Source organism: Oryctolagus cuniculus, chromosome 11, assembly GCF_964237555.1.
Source record: "Oryctolagus cuniculus chromosome 11, mOryCun1.1, whole genome shotgun sequence".
Classification (NCBI taxonomy): domain Eukaryota; kingdom Metazoa; phylum Chordata; class Mammalia; order Lagomorpha; family Leporidae; genus Oryctolagus; species Oryctolagus cuniculus.
In genome coordinates this window covers 26,035,898-26,052,567 of record NC_091442.1, presented here as the reverse complement: position 1 = coordinate 26,052,567, position 16,670 = coordinate 26,035,898, and the positions used below count along the sequence as shown (strand labels likewise).

The window sequence follows — 16,670 nt, the reverse complement described above, 5'->3', positions numbered from 1 at the left end:
TCTCCACATTTTGAGGTCCCTGCAGAGTTCTAATATTGTGACCATTTATGCCAAAAAGGGGGTGGGAAGAGGAGAGTATATTTACTTATGTGTATTTGCCTGTATGTGAAAAATCTGGGGAGGGGGCTTGACTTAGGTAGGGGACAGGAGCCAGAGTTACAAACATGGGGGAAGGGTTGGGTGGAGGCTGGAGGCTTTGGACTTGAACCGAGGCAAATGCCGATTCCAAGACCCGGGAGAGCTGTGCAAACTCTGAACCCGGTACCCAAGCGTTAGAAGTGTTCCGGGGAGCAGGCGGGGGGGGGGGTGGCTGAGAACACGGGGAGAGCTGGTGGGGCTGCAGACAGAGGTCTCAGCTCTGAGCGAAGGCAGCTGGGGCTGGGAGAGGCTTTCAGGTCATATCCTCCTGCGGCCACCAGGGGGCAGTCAAGCCCGCCAATGGAAGCGGGCGGGGCGGAGGTCGGATAGGCCCCGCCTCCAGGCCCGGCCCCAAGGGGAGCGCACGCGCTGGACTCCCTGACCTCTGTGCCAAATGCAGCTCCCGGACCTCAGGCCGCTGCCACGTGGATCTCCAGGAGAGCCCGCCCGGTAGCCGGGGGTCACCCCGTCTGCGTCCCCCCCCCCCATCTGCCCCCACCGGCCCGGTTCTCTCGTTCAGTCATGACAAACCCGAGTTGTGAGCCGGACGCCACCATAATTCCCGTTCCGAGGAGGGTAACGCTGGGCACAGGTTTGGTAGCTTGCCCTGCATCACTATGTCAGGAACGGCGAGTCGGGACGCACCCCTGGCCTCCTCGCTGTGCAAGCCCTCGGAACCTCCTCCACACAGCAGCCACCGGTGTTCTGGGGGCTCCAGCCACAGTGGCACTCCCTCGCTCACCGCGATCGAGATCAGACCTCTCATCCCATCCCGGCCGTCCTGACCAGGGCCCCGTGGCTGTCCGCTCTGCACACACCGGCTTTCTTTCCTTCAGCCTGGATTCCCGCCCTGCCACATCCCAGGACCTGGCTGTTTCTGCTCTGCTCAGCCACAGGCTGCCCTGCCGCTTCCTCCAGGGAGCCCTCCCTGAGTCCTGATGCCCAGACACGCTCAGATCCCATGTTACCGCTGTTGAAGCTCTCACTGAGAGCCGAGCTGCGCTCTGACGTGGCCTTCCTTTTCGTATTTATGATGGTAACACTATTCCAAAAACCTGTTGCCCTTGTCTTTTTCTCCGATGCCATCTCTAATTCACCCAAGTTCCTGGGTGGAATCAATCTTGAAAATGTCGTCTCTAGGGGCAGGCACTTGGTGTAGTGGCTAAGACCTACCTGGGAAGCCCACACCCCCCATCGCAGCGCCGGGTTCACGTCCCAGCTCCATTCCCAAGTCCACTTCCTGCCAGGACGCACCCTGGGAGGCAGCAGGTGATGGCTCCAGTCCTTGGGCACCTGCCACCCAGCTGGGAGACCCAGATGGAGTGCTGGGCTCCTGCTGTTGGCCTGGCATTTGGGGACTCAACCAGAGGATGGAGATGTCTCCCTCTGCCTGCCAAGTAAATAAAACAAAATGCTTCCCCCAGGCTGACCCCTTTCACCTCTACCCGACTAAGCCCTTCGTGTCTTGCCAGAGACTGCAGTGGTGCCCTATGCTTGTCCGGCCCCCACCGCTGCCCTCAGGAGCCGGAGTCCTGCTTTCCCCGCCTGCCTCCCCTGCTAGGACGTCGGGGGCTTTGCTCTGCAGAACACTGGGGCCGAGCCCTGTGTCTGTGCAGAGCAGGCTCCACGAACACTTGCCGCATGGCTGTTTCGTTCTTCTGCGAGGATGTTAGCTCCTAGGGGCGAGGGCTGGGCCTGTCCTGTTCACGGTGCAGGCCCAGTGCACAGCACACACCAGCAGCGTCCAGGTGAGGAATCTCAGGCCCTCGTCCGAGGCCCTCCCTGACGCAGGGCAGCGGAACCAGGCCAGCAGCGGGCTCCCCTCAGCCTCTGCCGCCCAGCAGCTCCTCCTTGCCCCATCCACGAACACAAGAGCCCAGGCCCTTTGTTCACTGAATAAACACGGTTTATTACTGAACTGCACTTTCACCTTCACACAGACTATTTCAAAGAGCTGGAACAAGTGTGGGGGAGGGACTGGGGGCGGGACAGGTGCCCCTCAGGAGCCAGGACCCCTGGGCCAGCGTCTGCAGACCAGGGCAGGGAGGAGAGGGAGGGAGCGTTAGGCCGTCCAATCTCTGGGCACCAGCTCTCCACGTGCACGCGCACAGCAAGCCAGCAGCTCCGCACACATAAATACAGACACGCTTAACAAAAATAGTATATCATCTGCACAAGGAATAAAAACTAGTCTCGAATATGTACAGCAGAGAGCCTAGGGCGGCCAGGGCTGGGCCGGGACCCCCAGGGACGAGACAGGCCAAGGTGGGGCAGAGCAGACAGGGAGGCCTGAAGGGTTCCTGGCCAGGCCACTCTGACCCTGGCAGCCAGCTGCCCAGGCTGGGTGGGAGTGGGCACACATCTGCCTGGCTGGGCCGTGTCGGCCCCACCCTGAGCCCCTGCCCAAGGCTCTCCTTCCTGCCCTTCCTGCCTGAGGTAGGGAAGACCCTAGGCTCCCACAGCTGCTCCCACAGCTCCCCTTCACCTCTGGGCCGAGGCCCCTGCAGCCCTGGACCCCACGGGCAGCAGTCCAGGGCAAAGTTGCCACAGGCCGATCTTGCGGGAAGTGAGGCAGCTGAGGCCAGCTCTGGGGCGTCTGTCCTGGGCCCAGTTGGTCCCTCAGTTATGGTCACGGGAGCCAGGGGAGGGGAAGGGACGGGTGGTGCTAGACTGCAAGGTCACCCTAGCTTTGGCATGCGGTGCTCCTGCAGCTAGAGCCCCCTCCCTCCAGGGGCTGGCGTCGAGCCTGAGGCCTCTGGAGAACATTCGACTGGGAGTGGGGGCTCTGGCCAGGCCAGAGAGGGGAAGGGGGTCCTGGTCCCTGCTCATCTCAAGCAGCCTGAATCCCTAACTAGTTCAAAGTGGCCTCTACACGGCTCTAGGGGGTAGGGAGGCAAGGAAGGGGGGCCCAGGCCCAGGGGAGATGGGAAATGATCAACTCTGAGGCCACAAACATCAAAACAAAGGCAATCTAGTCTCTCTAGGGAAGAGGTTCAGGAATCTTTCCAGCTCCCTAGCAGGTGAGCACTCGGGGTGCTGGGCAGCAGGGAAGGGTCTACCCACTGGGCGGACCCTCGGGCGTCCAGCCAGAACTCCCCCACCCCGCCCCACACACCACCTGCCAGCCTCCATCGGGCAGCTCTGGGGGAAATTTTGTGGATTCCGAGGCCAAGAGAACGGAGGGGTGGGGGAAGGTGGCTCTCTCAGAAGCGTGGTAGTCTAGGAAGCTAACTGCAGGGACCAGGCCTAGGCCCAGCCCTGGGCTGCATGTAGTGGTTCTCCGGGTGGCAATGGTGGCCGGACGGAGGGATGTGGCGGGAGCAGGGCAGGGGCGGGAAGGTGAGTGGGTGGTCAGTGTCTGGTCATTTCCGGCTGAAGAGGGAGCCCAGCAGAACCACGCCAGCCACGGTCATGCCCGTCAGGAACCAGCGGTTGAAGCGCTCCTGGCCCTTGCGGCTCTCGGCTGCTGCGTTGTTGCCGTAGAGTTCCACAAACGTGTCCTGCGAGGAGACAGAAGGGAAGGCACGTTGGAGGTCGTGGACAATAATGCGGCGATGGGAGGAAAGGGGCCCTGCAGGCGACGGCCATGGGGACCCCACAGCCTGCAGCCACCAGTGGCCCCCGAGGCCAGTTCAAGGGCTGAGGGCTGCCCTCTGTGGATGACCGACCCCCACCACTGCTGATGAAACAGGTGCAGAGTGGACAGAGCTTAGTCCAAGGTCTGACAGCCAGGGAGTGGAGCTTGCTCCAGAATCGAGGAGGGACCGACAGGTGGCTGGAATGCAGTGCAGGAGAGGGGACGGGGAGAGGGGGCCCAGGGGTAAGCAAGGCCCAGGCCAAGTGTGACCTGGAAGCCACGGAAGAGCCTGGAGCTGAGTCCAAGAGCACAGCAGAACCCCCAAGCCCCAACCCTTCTCCGACTGCGACAGGGGGAAGGGGAGGCCACGGGAGCAAACTGCCAGAGTGGTTCAGGGCTGGGGGAGGTTTGGGATTTTCAGTCTCTACCTGTGGTGGGAACATCTGGCCCAGCGTGTCAGCAGCTGGGAGGAGCAGGGCAGAGGGCAGAGGGGGTGACAGTGATGCAGGCCTGGGAGGCCCTGGCCGGGTCCCCCCACCCAGGGGCCATGGCTCTGGGCCCAAGAGGAGGTGAGCACAGGAGGGAAGCACAGGACTTGGGGAAGGTGGGGCTGCGGGCTGGAGTGCAGCCGCGGGCAGGGCATGTACTGCACCGTTTTATGAGTGAGCTTCCCAGCCAATTTGTCCTTTTATCCTCCCAACGATGCCATGTGGACTGTAATCGCCCAGTCATCAGACCAGGAAGCTGGGCCACTCAGGTAAGTCACCCAGCTTCTGGCAGTGGTGAACCTGAATCCAAAGCGGTCTCTGGCACCTAGAAACAAGTGCTCAGTGTGTCTGTGGGATGGCTGAGTCTCGGCTGGCTCCACAGCCTTGCTCTCGCTCTCTACCAAGAGCCCCTACGTGGGCCTGGCATTGTGGCACAGCAGGTTAAGCCACCACTTGTGGCCCTGGCATCCCATACTGGAACACTGGTTGGAGTCCAAACTGCTCTGCTTCTCATCCAGTTTCCTGCTGATGTGCCTGGGAAGACACTGGAAGATGGCCCAAGTACCTAGGCCCCTACACCCACATGGGAGTCCCGGATGGCATGCTCGGCTCTTAGCTTCAGCCTGGTCTAGCCCTGGCTGTGTGGGAGTAAGCCAGCCTTCCCTCTCTCCCTCTGCCTTCCAAATAAATACACACACCTTAAAAGACACCACCACCACAGAGCTGCCTCCGCCGGCCTCCACTTCCACCTGGCTCCAAGTCCCACCTGCCAGTCTGCTCACTTGTGATGCCTGCCTGGCCCCACTTCCAGTCTTAACGATCCTCCCAGTCCATGCTCCACAAAGAAGACTTCTAGGAACACAGGTCAGATGTGGATTCAAGTCCTTTGCAGCTCCCTGGGCACTGAGAAACCAGTGTCTCACTTCTGTGTCCCTGGTGCTGAGCACAGTGCGACATGCACTGAGCTGCAGACTTTTTTTTTTTTTTTTTTTTAATTAGGCAGAGTTAGACAGAGAGAGAGAGAGAGACAGAGAGAAAGGTCTTCCTTCTGTTGGTTCACCCCCCAAATGGCCGCTACGGCCGGCGTGCTGCGCCGATTTGAAGCCAGGAGCCAGGTTTCTTCCTGGTTTCTCATGCGAGTGCAGGGGCCCAAGCACCTGGGTCATCCTCCACTGCTATCCCAGGCCACAGCAGAGAGCTGGGCTAGAAGAGGAGCAACCGGGACTAGAACCCGGTGCCCATATGGGATGCCAGTGCCGCAGACGGAGGATTAACCAAGTGAGCTATGGCGCTGGCCTCAAGCTGCAGACTTATGGCTGCAACAGCTGGAGCTGAGCCAATCCTAAGCCAGGAGCTTCTTCTGGGTCTCCCACGCAGGTGCCAGGGCCCAAGGACTTAGCCCATCTTCTACTGTTTTCCCAGGCCATAGCACAGAGCTGGATCGGAAGTGGAGCAGCCAGGACTCAAAATAGCCCCCATATGGGATGCTGGTGTCCCAGGTGGCAGCTTAACCCACTGCACCACAGCGCTGAACCCTGAGCTGGACTTGACCATCTCCCACACATTTCATTCAAGTCATACTGGTCTCTCTGCTGTTCCTCCGACACTTCCTGCCACATCTACTTGCTGTTCTCACTGCCTTGAGTCCCAGCTCAACACTCACCTTACCTCCTCCCTTCACTCACCACTGCTTAAATGTTACCTCTTCAGATGGGGCCAATGTGGCATAGTGGGTTAAGCTGCCGCCTGAAAATGGCATCCCATCTGGGTGCTAGTTCAAGTCCCAGCTGCTCTACTTCCAATCCAGCTCCCTGCTGATGGCCTGGGAAAGCAGCGGTAAATGGCTCAAGTGCTTGGGTACCTGCTACCCATTGAGGGAAACCCGGAAGAAGCTCCTGGCTCCTGGCTCTGGCCTAACCAGCCCTGGTTTTTGCAGCCACAAAGTCCCCTCCTGGGGCCAGCGCTGTGGTGTGGTGGGTGGGGCCCGCTGCCTGCAGTGCCAGAGTCCCATATGGGTGCAGGTTCGAGGCTTGGCTGCTCCACTTGCGATTCAGCTCTCTGCTATGGCCTGAGAAAGCAGTGGAGGATGGCCCAAGTCCTTGGGCCCCTGCAGTCGCATGGGAGACCTGAAAGAAGCTCCTGGCTCCGGACTGGCATAGCTCTTGCGTTGTGGCCATCTGGGCAGTGAACCAGCGAATGGAAGAATGGAAGACCCCTCTCTCTCTTTCTGCCTCTCCTTCTCTCTCTGTGTAAAGTCTGAATTTCAAATAAATAAAAAAATCTTAAAAAAAAAAAAAAGTCCCCTCCTCAGAGAGGCTTCCCTACCCACCGCTGCCTCTCTCCACCTACTCCTTCACCTCACGTTAGTGTTTTGCTCAGAACTTTGCATAACCAGATTCTGATTTGTTTTCATTGTGATTTGTCTGCTGTGTGTCTTGATGAGGGCAGAGTCCCTGTCTTGTTCCTACATACCCAGTGCTGACAAGTGTCTGCTCAGTGGTCACATGCCACACATTTTGGTTAATGACAGATGCTTATATAACAGTGGCTCCACGGCTAGCGCCGCGGTTCACTAGGCTAATCCTCTGCCTGTGGCGCTGGCACCCCGGGTTCTAGTCCTGGTTGGGGCACCGGATTCTGTCCCGGTTACTTCTCTTCCAGTCCAGCTCTCTGCTGTGGCCCAGGAAGGCAGTGGAGGATGGCCCAGGTGCTTGGGCCCTGCACCCGCATGGGAGACCAGGAGGAAGCACCTGGCTCCTGGCTTTGGATCGGCACAGCACGCCGGCCGTAGCACACTGGCCGTAGCGGCCATTGGGGGGTGAACCAACAGAAAAGGAAGATCTTTCTCTCTGTCTGTCTCTCTCATGGTCTAACTCTGCCTGTCAAAAAAATAGTGGCCACACAAGATTATGATGGAACTAAAAAAAAAAAAAAAAAAAAATCCCCATTGCCTGGTGATCCTGTAGCAATTGTAAGGTGGGGATGCTGGTGTGAACAGACCCACTGCACTGCCAGCTGTGTAGAAGCATAGCACAGAGGCAGGCGTCCAGCCTCGCAGTTAAGATGCCTGTGTCTCACAGCACAGTGCCTGCAGGTCTGGCTCCTTTCAATGCAGGCCCTGGGAGGGAGTGATGATGGTTCAAGGAACTGGGTTCCTGCCATGCACACAGGATGGTGTTCTCAGCTCCTGGCTTTGCCTGGAGCCCATCCCCAGCCACTGTGGGCATCTGGGGAAGTGAATCAGCAGGTGACAATTCGCTCTCTCACAAATAAATGAATTTTTTTTTAAAAAAGCATCATGTACAATACTCAGTACTAGATAAGGACAAATGACTGTCACTGGTGTACGCATTTACTACATTTTCTAATCATGACTTTATGGTGTGCGCCTTCTGCTTATTAAAAGAAAGAGCGCTGACTGTAAACTAGCGTGCTGCGTTGCGCAGCCGCAGCCGGACACCTCCGGTTCTCCGCGTCTCTCACTTGCAGCATTTCTCCTGTGCCAGCACCACGGAGCTTTCTCTAAGTACTCCGCTGTTTGCACAACAACAAAACCGCCCAGCGACACACTTCTCAGAACGCACCCAGTGAGGCAGGACTACACAGCAGAGCGAACGCACTGCCTGCTTACTATAAGCAGGCTCTGTCACCCTCATTCACAGAGTCAGAGACCCGAGTCCATTTTATAGGCGAGATGCAGGGAAGACCGAGTTCACCAGAGGGCAGGGCAGGATCAGACGGCAGGACTGCTTGGCTTCACAGGGAGTGTGGCCATGGCGGTTCACAGCCCTCCAGACAGGCCTGGGGGATACCAGGACAAGAACCACGCACAGGGAGGCGCTGAGCCCTGTGTCTGCGAGAAGAGGACAGCTGCGGGCATGGACGGTGCCCCCTCCCCTCCTGGCCAGTCTGTGCAGTTTGGCAGACAAGGAAACTCTTACAGGAGGTTTCATTTCTTTGCCCCCAAGTTAAGTGGGCCCAGGTGATAGGGGAGTGCTCCGGGCCGTGGAAAGCATGGGAGAAGGGAGGCCGTCGCTGGGAGGCCCCGCTCTCCCAAGGGGCCAAATGTCCCACCAGAAACCAGGGACACTGGAAGTCACAGCCAAAGTGGGAGGGGCTGGCTCCCTTGATGGGAACTTTCCTGAAGCTGCGGGCTGGCAGCCACCGGAAACTTTCAGCTCTGGGGCTGGGCTGGAGTAAACAGGCCCTGTCCCCGCAAGAGCACAAAGCGTCCACTGTCCAGGAACAGCCATTCCAGGGTGGGGGGACATTCTCCTCTCAGCGCCACGGAGAAGGGCCCGGCAGCCCCAGCCCAGCGCAGGCATTCTGGCCTGCACAGTCTTCCTCTCCACCAGGAGCTCCTTCTCCTGGGCGGGAGGAGGGTTTCCAAGGGGTGTGGGTCCTGGGGACTGCTTTTGCAGAGAGCACACCAGCAAAACGGGGCGTGCTGTTCCAGGGCGGGTGCTGGAGAGGCGGTGGTGTGGGTATATTTAGCCCATGGTTCACACAACACACTTGGAAACAAACACAGCCATTTTCTCAGCGGGCGGCTGCTCTGGGTAAATAAACAGGATCGCAGACCAGGCCTGGTCTGGGAAAGCAGAGATAAGCCCCCACTGCTCAGGGCCTCCCCTTGGATGTGGTCAGGCCCAGCATGGTGGGCAGGGGAGGCGGTGTTCAGGGTGGTTACAGGGAGGTCTCTGATGTCACCAAGGTTTCCAGGGAACCCAGGCCAAGGGCCTGTCTGTATCCTTTGCTTCAGTTGGCGTACTATTGCTGGGGCAGATTTCTTTGTAGCCGACCACTGCCACGGGGATCCATGTGGACTTCCACAGACTCTCGGCCCCATGGGTCAGCAAGGCCAGTCCAGCCACCCATGCCAGTTCCCCACGGCTGACCTGTGGCAGGGCCTACACTAGGAACCTGGGTCTCCTGACTGGGGCCACTTTCAAGGTTCCTCCTCCAACACTTGAGTGCCTCCATGAGTCCTGGCCACACACAGAAGGGCCCACACCACAGTTCACAGAATGTTTTGTGTCCTGCACCTTTGCCAACACCATGTCTGCTAACTGGTCACCCTTGCCACATCTTTCTCCTGCCCTTAGCCAACACCTCCTCCCCCTCACGGCCCCTTCCCTGCCCCTCCCTTCTCCAACTCTGGGATGAGCGTCTCCTTTGGGGTCCTCGGACCGCTGTGCATTGTCATGTTTACTGAGCACCTACCATGTTCCATGCCCGGCAAGAGAAACACAGCAGCGAACAAGGATGTCCCAGAGCTTATGTTCTGGTCTGGTTTTTTTTTTTTTTTTTTTTAATTTTTTTGACAGGCAGAGTGGACAGTGAGAAAGAGAGAGACAGAGAGAAAGATCTTCCTTTTGCTGTTGGTTCACCCTCCAATGGCCGCTGCGGCCGGTGCACTGCGCTGATCCGAAGGCAGGAGCCAGGTGCTTCTCCTGGTCTCCCATGCGGGTGCAGGGCCCAAGGACTTGGGCCATCCTCCACTGCACTCCCGGGCCACAGCAGAGAGCTGGCCTGGAAGAGGGGCAACCGGGACAGAATCTGGCGCCCTGACCAGGACTAGAACCCGGTGTGCTGGCGTCGCAGGTGGAGGATTAGCCTAGTGAGCCGCAGCGCCAGCTCTGGTCTGTTTTCAATGGCAGTGGGATCACTTCCAAAGGGGTGAAGTGAAAAACTCTCCACAAGGTCATGGTACATAAAGAGAGGGTGTAGGTCACGGTATTCAAATTTCATGGGAGACCCATTAGGACAAAATTGTCTAAGACTCCTGGGAGGTGGAAGATATGAGCAAATTAAAGGTGGAGAAACAGTGTCCTCTTGGGAACTGGAGGGAAGACAACAAGAAAAGGCAAGACAATGGCAGAAATGATGAATTTTAAAGAAAATTAAGTCAAGGGCAGTGATAAGGAAGTACCTGGAGGTTCCTCTGAGGAAGTTAAGGTTTGAGCTACAACCTGAATGAGCAGGCACTGGAAAGCCCTGGAAGGGTTAACAAAATACTGAGTGAGAAAGACCATGTTCCAGCCAGGGCAGCAAGTACCAAGGCCCTGTGGCAGGAAGAAGAGCACTCCCTGGATAAAGCCCTCTGTCAGTGCACTGGTCCCCTGCATAGAGTGCCCGGAATGAAGCCTGCACCTCCCACACAGACAGACTGCCTCTGACTGCCTCTCTGCCAAACAAATGACGCTGGTCACCCTGCAGCCACCTGTGTCCCCGCACAGGTCAGGCAAAAAGGCTGACACAACGGGAGAAAGGGCCTAGGTGCCAGGGACCACGCACACGGCCAAGGGCTGAAGTGAACTCCCTGCCTGAGTCTGGCCCACCTCCCAGCTCCGTCCCTCTGCTCTCTCACCTCCGCAGTCCGTGTGTCCTGCCAGCAGCGTGACTTTGAACAGGTTCCTCCTCGTCTCTGCCCACACTGTCCCTGACAGCTGACCTTTACTGGCGTTGAGTGATCACCTGTGCCAGAAACAGCTCAAGCACGCTGCCCTGACCACACGTCCAACATGCTCGCTTGAGATTATTCCCTGAGCTGTCTGCCCAGTATCCTGTGCGGTTTGTCAGCTGTACCTCTAGAATCTGGTGCTATACCCAATAGAGCAGGTGCCATCTAAACCAATGCTTTAGATGAACAAAGGAATGCTTCCATTGAACCCGTTTTACAGATGTGAAAATGCAGGCTCCGTAGCTTACCCCAGATCCCTATCTAGGAAGTGCTGGGCTTGAGTTCTGGCCTCACTCATTCTGATGGCCAATGCTGCCATCTCCATCTCTGTCACCTCCACCCCAGAAAACCTGACCTCCACACAGGGCAGCGGCAGAGCGTCTGACACTTGCTGCACACCTGCCCCGCAGGACACTCTTCTTGGCAGTGCTGTGGATGGTTCACTGGCTACCTCCGTGCTTTGTTGGTCAATGGTGTTAACTCTTCACCCACACAGCTGATGGCCCCAGGCCTTCTAATCATATGACCTGCGCAGCATCACATGGGGAGCTGGTGACCTGGCCGGGATGACCACACCAACAATCTGGCCCCAGTGCCTGTGCTCCTGACCTTGATGCAGTGCTCTGCTCAGTTTCAGAAGGACAGCACTTCTCCAGCCCCCCACCCCTGGACCAGGTAAGTGCACTTCTGAGACTGAGGCAGGGCCTCAACCCAAGCCCAGGTGAATGGAGGCTCAGACACAGAGACCTGGCTGAAGTGCTAAGCAGCGAACCCAGTTTCAAGCCCAGTATGGCAGACAGGAAAGCCCAGATCCAGGCCAGTGATATAGCTCTGGGTCCTTTTAGGAGGGGAAAGTGGCCTGAGGCCACCAGCTCGGGCTTCAACCAGCTGAGGGGACTGGGTGTCACAGGAAGAGGCAGCAAGGAGGACCAGGAAGTGATCCCTCTGTTCTGACTTCCGTGTGGACTAGGGCCCATGCCAAACAGGCCCTTCCTCCCTCCCACGTGACTCTGACAGGCCGAGGCCCACGGTGGCTTCATTCCTGCTTAGGTATTTCAGGAAGAGGTAGGTGCAGGGCAAGGGGCTCCTAGCAGCCAGGGACAGTGCCAGGACACCAGGACTGACCTGACCCCAGCATTGGCACGGCTGGCACCAGCAGGCTGTGAGTCACTGCAGAGTCATTTTCTGCTATGGCCTCAGTTTCCCTGAGGGAGAGGCAGAAAAGTGCTTGCTAAGTAGACAAACAAGGCCTGTCGCTGATCCCTGGGAGGGGGCAGGAAGGGGGTGGGGTAAAGTGGAGGTCTTATCACTCTCTTGGCGGGGAGCTGCAGGCGGAGGCTGGAAGAAGCAAGGTTTGTGGTCGGATTCCACTTCCTTTGGCTTCCCCTGGGGAGCCATTGGGCTTGGATGGAAGACAGGAAAGAAACACAGCCTTTCTCCTCTACCCTGGGGGAGTACAGCCTGCATGCAGGCAACTTCCAGGCAGCTTGTGGGGTAGGAGGTAAGAGGTGGGTGGCCAGACTGTGTCGGGGTCAACACCACAGTCCAGCCAGCCCAGTTGGGAGCGCTGCTGCGGCCTTCTGCCTGCTGGGCCTCAGTTTCCCTGCCTTGACCTCACAAAGCAGTGGCAGTGAGATGGGGCGAAAGCACCTGAAGCCAGGTCACCTCGCTGTTACTACCTAAAGGAGGTGCAATGGGTGGTGGGGCCCAAGTGGTCCGTGTCTTAGGGAACACTTGGAGGCACCCTCACAGCAAACTTCACGGCCATCTTCCTGCAGCCCGGCTGTCAGCTGGCAGCCTCCCCACCCCCCCGGCCATTAGTTCTAAGAAGGCAGCCTGACAGCTGTGCTCATTTCTCAGAAAAGGAAGTGGTTGTGCCGGTGGGAGATAACACCTCCGCTGGGGAATGGAGAAAGCTATCGGCAGCGTGCGCGTGGCTCTGTACCAGGGTGCGGACTTGTGGGCACAGGACTCAGGGCATTCACGGGGCGCAGAGATGCTCATTTAGGGCCTCACGACCTCCTCCCCTGCAAGTGATGAAAAAGCAGGTACCAGGCCTGGTGCCGAGTGGTCCTTGTGTGAGAGCTCATCAATCTTCAGTTACCCTGCTGCAGGAGTGCTGCTGTTACTCCATGTTACAGACGAGCCAGCAGGTGCACAGAGACAAAGTCACCACCCCACACCCATCAGGTCCCACAACTCCGCAGTGGCAGACTCAGAATTTGAATCGGGGCTGTCTGGCTCCAGAGCCCTGGCATTTAATCTCTAAGTTGCTGAGCGGCTGTTCTGTGCCTGGATGCATTCATTCCCTGGACGGTGGGGCCTCTCTCATCTCCTCTCTGGAGATCCTGTTCTCCACAGGTAGATGGCTGCAGCCCTCCATTCTCCCAGTGTCCAGGTGAAAAGAACCATGGCTCACAGCAGGAAGAGTCAGACTCAATACAGGCCTTACAACACACCCACCCAACTGTCCATGTGATACCCTTACCCCCCACACTCCTCCTCACAGATACAGCTCAGAAAGGTGGAGTGTCAAGGCCACACAGTGGGTCTGTCTCCCTCCAAATGGCCACATACACAGGATGTCATGGGCACATTTGGACACTCTCTGTATGCACTTGGATGGGGGTTCCTTCCTTCCTGGGTGGAGTGTTTCATCATGGGACAGCCCCACTAGAAAACACAACCCTTGCCTGGGAGCCAAAGCCTTTCTCCCTCTGTCCCCCACAACTGGTTGGCCTTAGTTCTCAACCTCTCTCTGCTGCTGCTCTTCTGCAATTCTGATGTAAGAACTACACAAGGCAGCAAGGGCAGGCAGAAGAAGCGTTGCCAGCCTTGCCTGGAGCCCTGGGCCAGTCTTGCTCCTCTCCTCATTTGTAAAATGGAGATAGTATCTGGACCATTTAACCAGGTAACCATTTAAAAAAATTTTTAGATTTATTTAATTATTTGAAAGAGTTAGAGAGAGGCAGAGGCAAAGGCAGAGGCAGAGAAGAGAGACAGAGAGAGACAGAGGAGAGAGATGTCTTCCATCTGCTGGTTCACTCTCCAAATGGCTGCAATGGCTGGAGCTGGGCCTATCCGAAGCCAGGAGCCAGGAGCGTCCTCTGGGTCTCCCACACAGGGGCAGGGTTCCAAGTACTTGGGCCATCTTCTGCTGCTTTCCCAGGCCATAGCAGAGAGCTAGATTGAAAATGGAGCAGCCAGGACTCGAACCAGCACCCATATGGTATGCCAGCACTGCAGGCTGCAGCTTAACCCACTATGTCACAGTGCTGGCCCCACAAGGTAACTTCCTATTTCTCTACTTATCTGAGTAGCCAGAACACAGAGCAGGCAGCTAATAAGAAATCTGTTGTAAAAAAATTTTCATTCTATTTGAAAGGTAGAGACAGAGATCTTTCCAAATACCTAAAAACAGCTAGGGCTGAATGAAGCTAAAGCCAGGAGCCTAGAACTCAATCCACACCTCTCATGTGGATGGCAAGAACCCAAATCCATGAGCCATCATCGGATGCCTTCCAAGTTGCACACTAGCAGAAAGCTGGATCAGAAACAAAGAGGCTGAGACTCAAGCCAGGTACTCCAAGCAGCGTCTTAACCGCTGCACCAAACGGCAGCCCCACCAACTAATCTTGTTAAAGACATTTAGCTTTAAATTTTGTATGTGTAAAACGGGACAAAAATTACCTTATTTCAAAAAGAATACTGGGGTCAACACTGTGGCAGAGAAGGTGAAGCTCTGCCTGCAGTGCCAGCATCCCATATGGGCACCAGCTGCTCCACTTCCGATCCAGCTCCCTACTAACGCACCTGGGAAAGCAGCAGAAGATGGCCCGAGTGCTTGGACACCTGCACCTACATGGGAGACCTGGAAGAAGCTCCTGGGTCCTGGCTTCAGCCTGGCTTAGCCCTGGTTGTTGCGGCCATTTTGAATCAGTGGATGGAAGATCCCTCTTTCTCTCTTTCTCTGTATTTCTGACTTTCAAATAAATAAATAAATAAAATCTCTTTTTTTATTTTTTTTTAATTTGAGAGGTAGAGTTACAGACAGAGGGAGAGACAGAGAGAAAGGTCCTCCATCCACTGGTTTACTTCCCAAATGGCCGCAACGACTGGAGCTGGGCTGATCCAAAGCCAAGAGCCATCTTCCACTGCTTTCCCAGGCCATATCAGAGAGATGGATCGAAGTGGAGCAGCTGAGACAAGAACCGGTACCCATATGGGATGCTGGCACCACAGGTGGGTGCTTAAACTACGATGCCACAACGCCAGTCCCAAATAAAATCTTTTGAGTCTGGGAGTTTTCTCCCTGGCTTCAGGGCCTTCAGGTCTTTCTTGGCTTCCTCCAGGCCAGGCTGCTCCATCTCTCACATGCCATGCTCTCCTCAGCCTCGGGACCTTCACCATGGCAGTCCCTCTGCTGAGCTTCTCCTGCTTACCTATTAGGTCTGAACCCCTCAAAGGAGGCCAGCCACTCACTTCCTCCCTCACTGGACCATGGACTCCGTCCCCAGGCCTCGTCTGGTGCTGGGCTCAGGGGAGGTGCTGAAGAGCATGACTGGTGGACAATGAGGAGGGAAGAGAAGAAAGACCACTTCCTGCTCGCGATCCCCATCCCCAAGGCTGAGATACCAGGCAGCTGGGCAGGGCACAGGGCATTCTCCTGATAGGAAGCCTGCTTGGGCCCAGGAAGGAGGACAGGAAGCTACGGGAAGGATTTAGCAAAGGCATCTTCTGTACTGTGCTGAGACAACAGGCAGAAGGGATTGGGGTAGCAACCTGCAAGAAATAGGACCATCCTCTCCCCCAAATTCTGCTTCCTTCTAGGATCTTTGCCCCCAAACTCTTGCTCTAAAGTAAAAGCATCTCCTCCCTCCTTTCCAACAAAGGTGATGCCCACTCTCTGGCTGAGGCTGACCAGTGCTGGATGCTGCAGAGGAAGCAGCCCTGGGCTGACAGTCAGTGGATGAGGGTTTTGTTCCCCAGCTCCATCACTGGGTTGCTTGGGATGAGTCTATTACCCTGTCTAGGACTGTCCCCACCCATGAGCGGAAGGGACTCTCTCAAAGAACTCCTCCGAGTGCTGCCACATCAGGAGGATGGAAGCAACTCACACATGGACCAATGGTGACTACCTGGCTTCTCCCTCTCCAGTGTACCCAAAAGATCCAGAAAATGGTACCTAAGGTAAAAGGCAACATTCCAGAGTATAAAGACCTGTTGCTACAAAGGGTCTGATCCCCTCCACCCCGAAGCCTGTGGAATTACAGAGGATGGCGGCAATGAGTACAGCCTATGACCCAAGGCAAACTCCTGCCCTCAACCTCTTCACCCCCCTCTCTCCACTGCCTCCAACTAGTCCAGACAAGTCCTGGGTATTTTCAGCCACCTTTATTTGATCGGAAATGTTTGGAATTCCACAGAGGGCCACCAGCTCTAGAGGATTTGGGGATGGGAGCAAATCTCTACAACACCCTTCCCTCCCCACCCCTCCACGTGAATGCTCACACACACACCCCATGTAACCCAAAACTCAGAGCTGAGTGCTCCTGCAGGGCTGCATTTCCTACATTCCGGCTCCTTTCCTTTTCATCTCTACCCAGTCTACCCGCCCCATCCACCACCAAGGTGCCAGGAGGGCTGCAGTGCTGGGTGTGCAGCCACCGAGGGAGGGGCCGCCCAGAAGCCTGTTGGTCCCCGTCAAGACCCGCAGCACTGGTAGACCGCAGAACTAGGAGGCTGGGGAGCCATGCACTGTCCCAGCCGATGCAGCAGTCACCTTTGTTGTAGGGATGTCTGGTTCAATCCTTCCCTGAAGAGATGGGACACTCGGAGGAGGTGAGGAGGCAGGACCTGGCCTGGGGCATCCTGCCTCTCTGCTGGAGCTGGGGCAAGTCCCTTCCCCCGAGCCCACGTTCTGGCTGTACAAGAGAAGGGCTCAGCAGCAGAACTCAATAGCGCTAGCATCCACTGCTGACACAAAAGTCCGCAGGGACATTTT

The 16,670-nt window shown here is 56.8% G+C and overlaps 1 protein-coding gene across 6 annotated transcripts in view; it reads right to left on the bottom strand.

Moving 5' to 3' along the window:
* Positions 1-2,022: 2,022 nt before the first annotated feature.
* The window catches only part of BCL2L1 (BCL2 like 1), a 57,924-nt gene continuing 43,276 nt past the window's right edge, over positions 2,023-16,670 (bottom strand). For 5 of the 6 annotated variants that reach the window (XM_008256139.4, XM_008256140.4, XM_008256137.4 and 2 more), the window contains exon 3: positions 2,023-3,638. In XM_008256139.4, coding sequence (XP_008254361.1) covers positions 3,501-3,638 — 138 coding nt within the window. In that variant the 3' untranslated portion in view covers positions 2,023-3,500. 6 annotated transcript variants of the gene reach the window in all.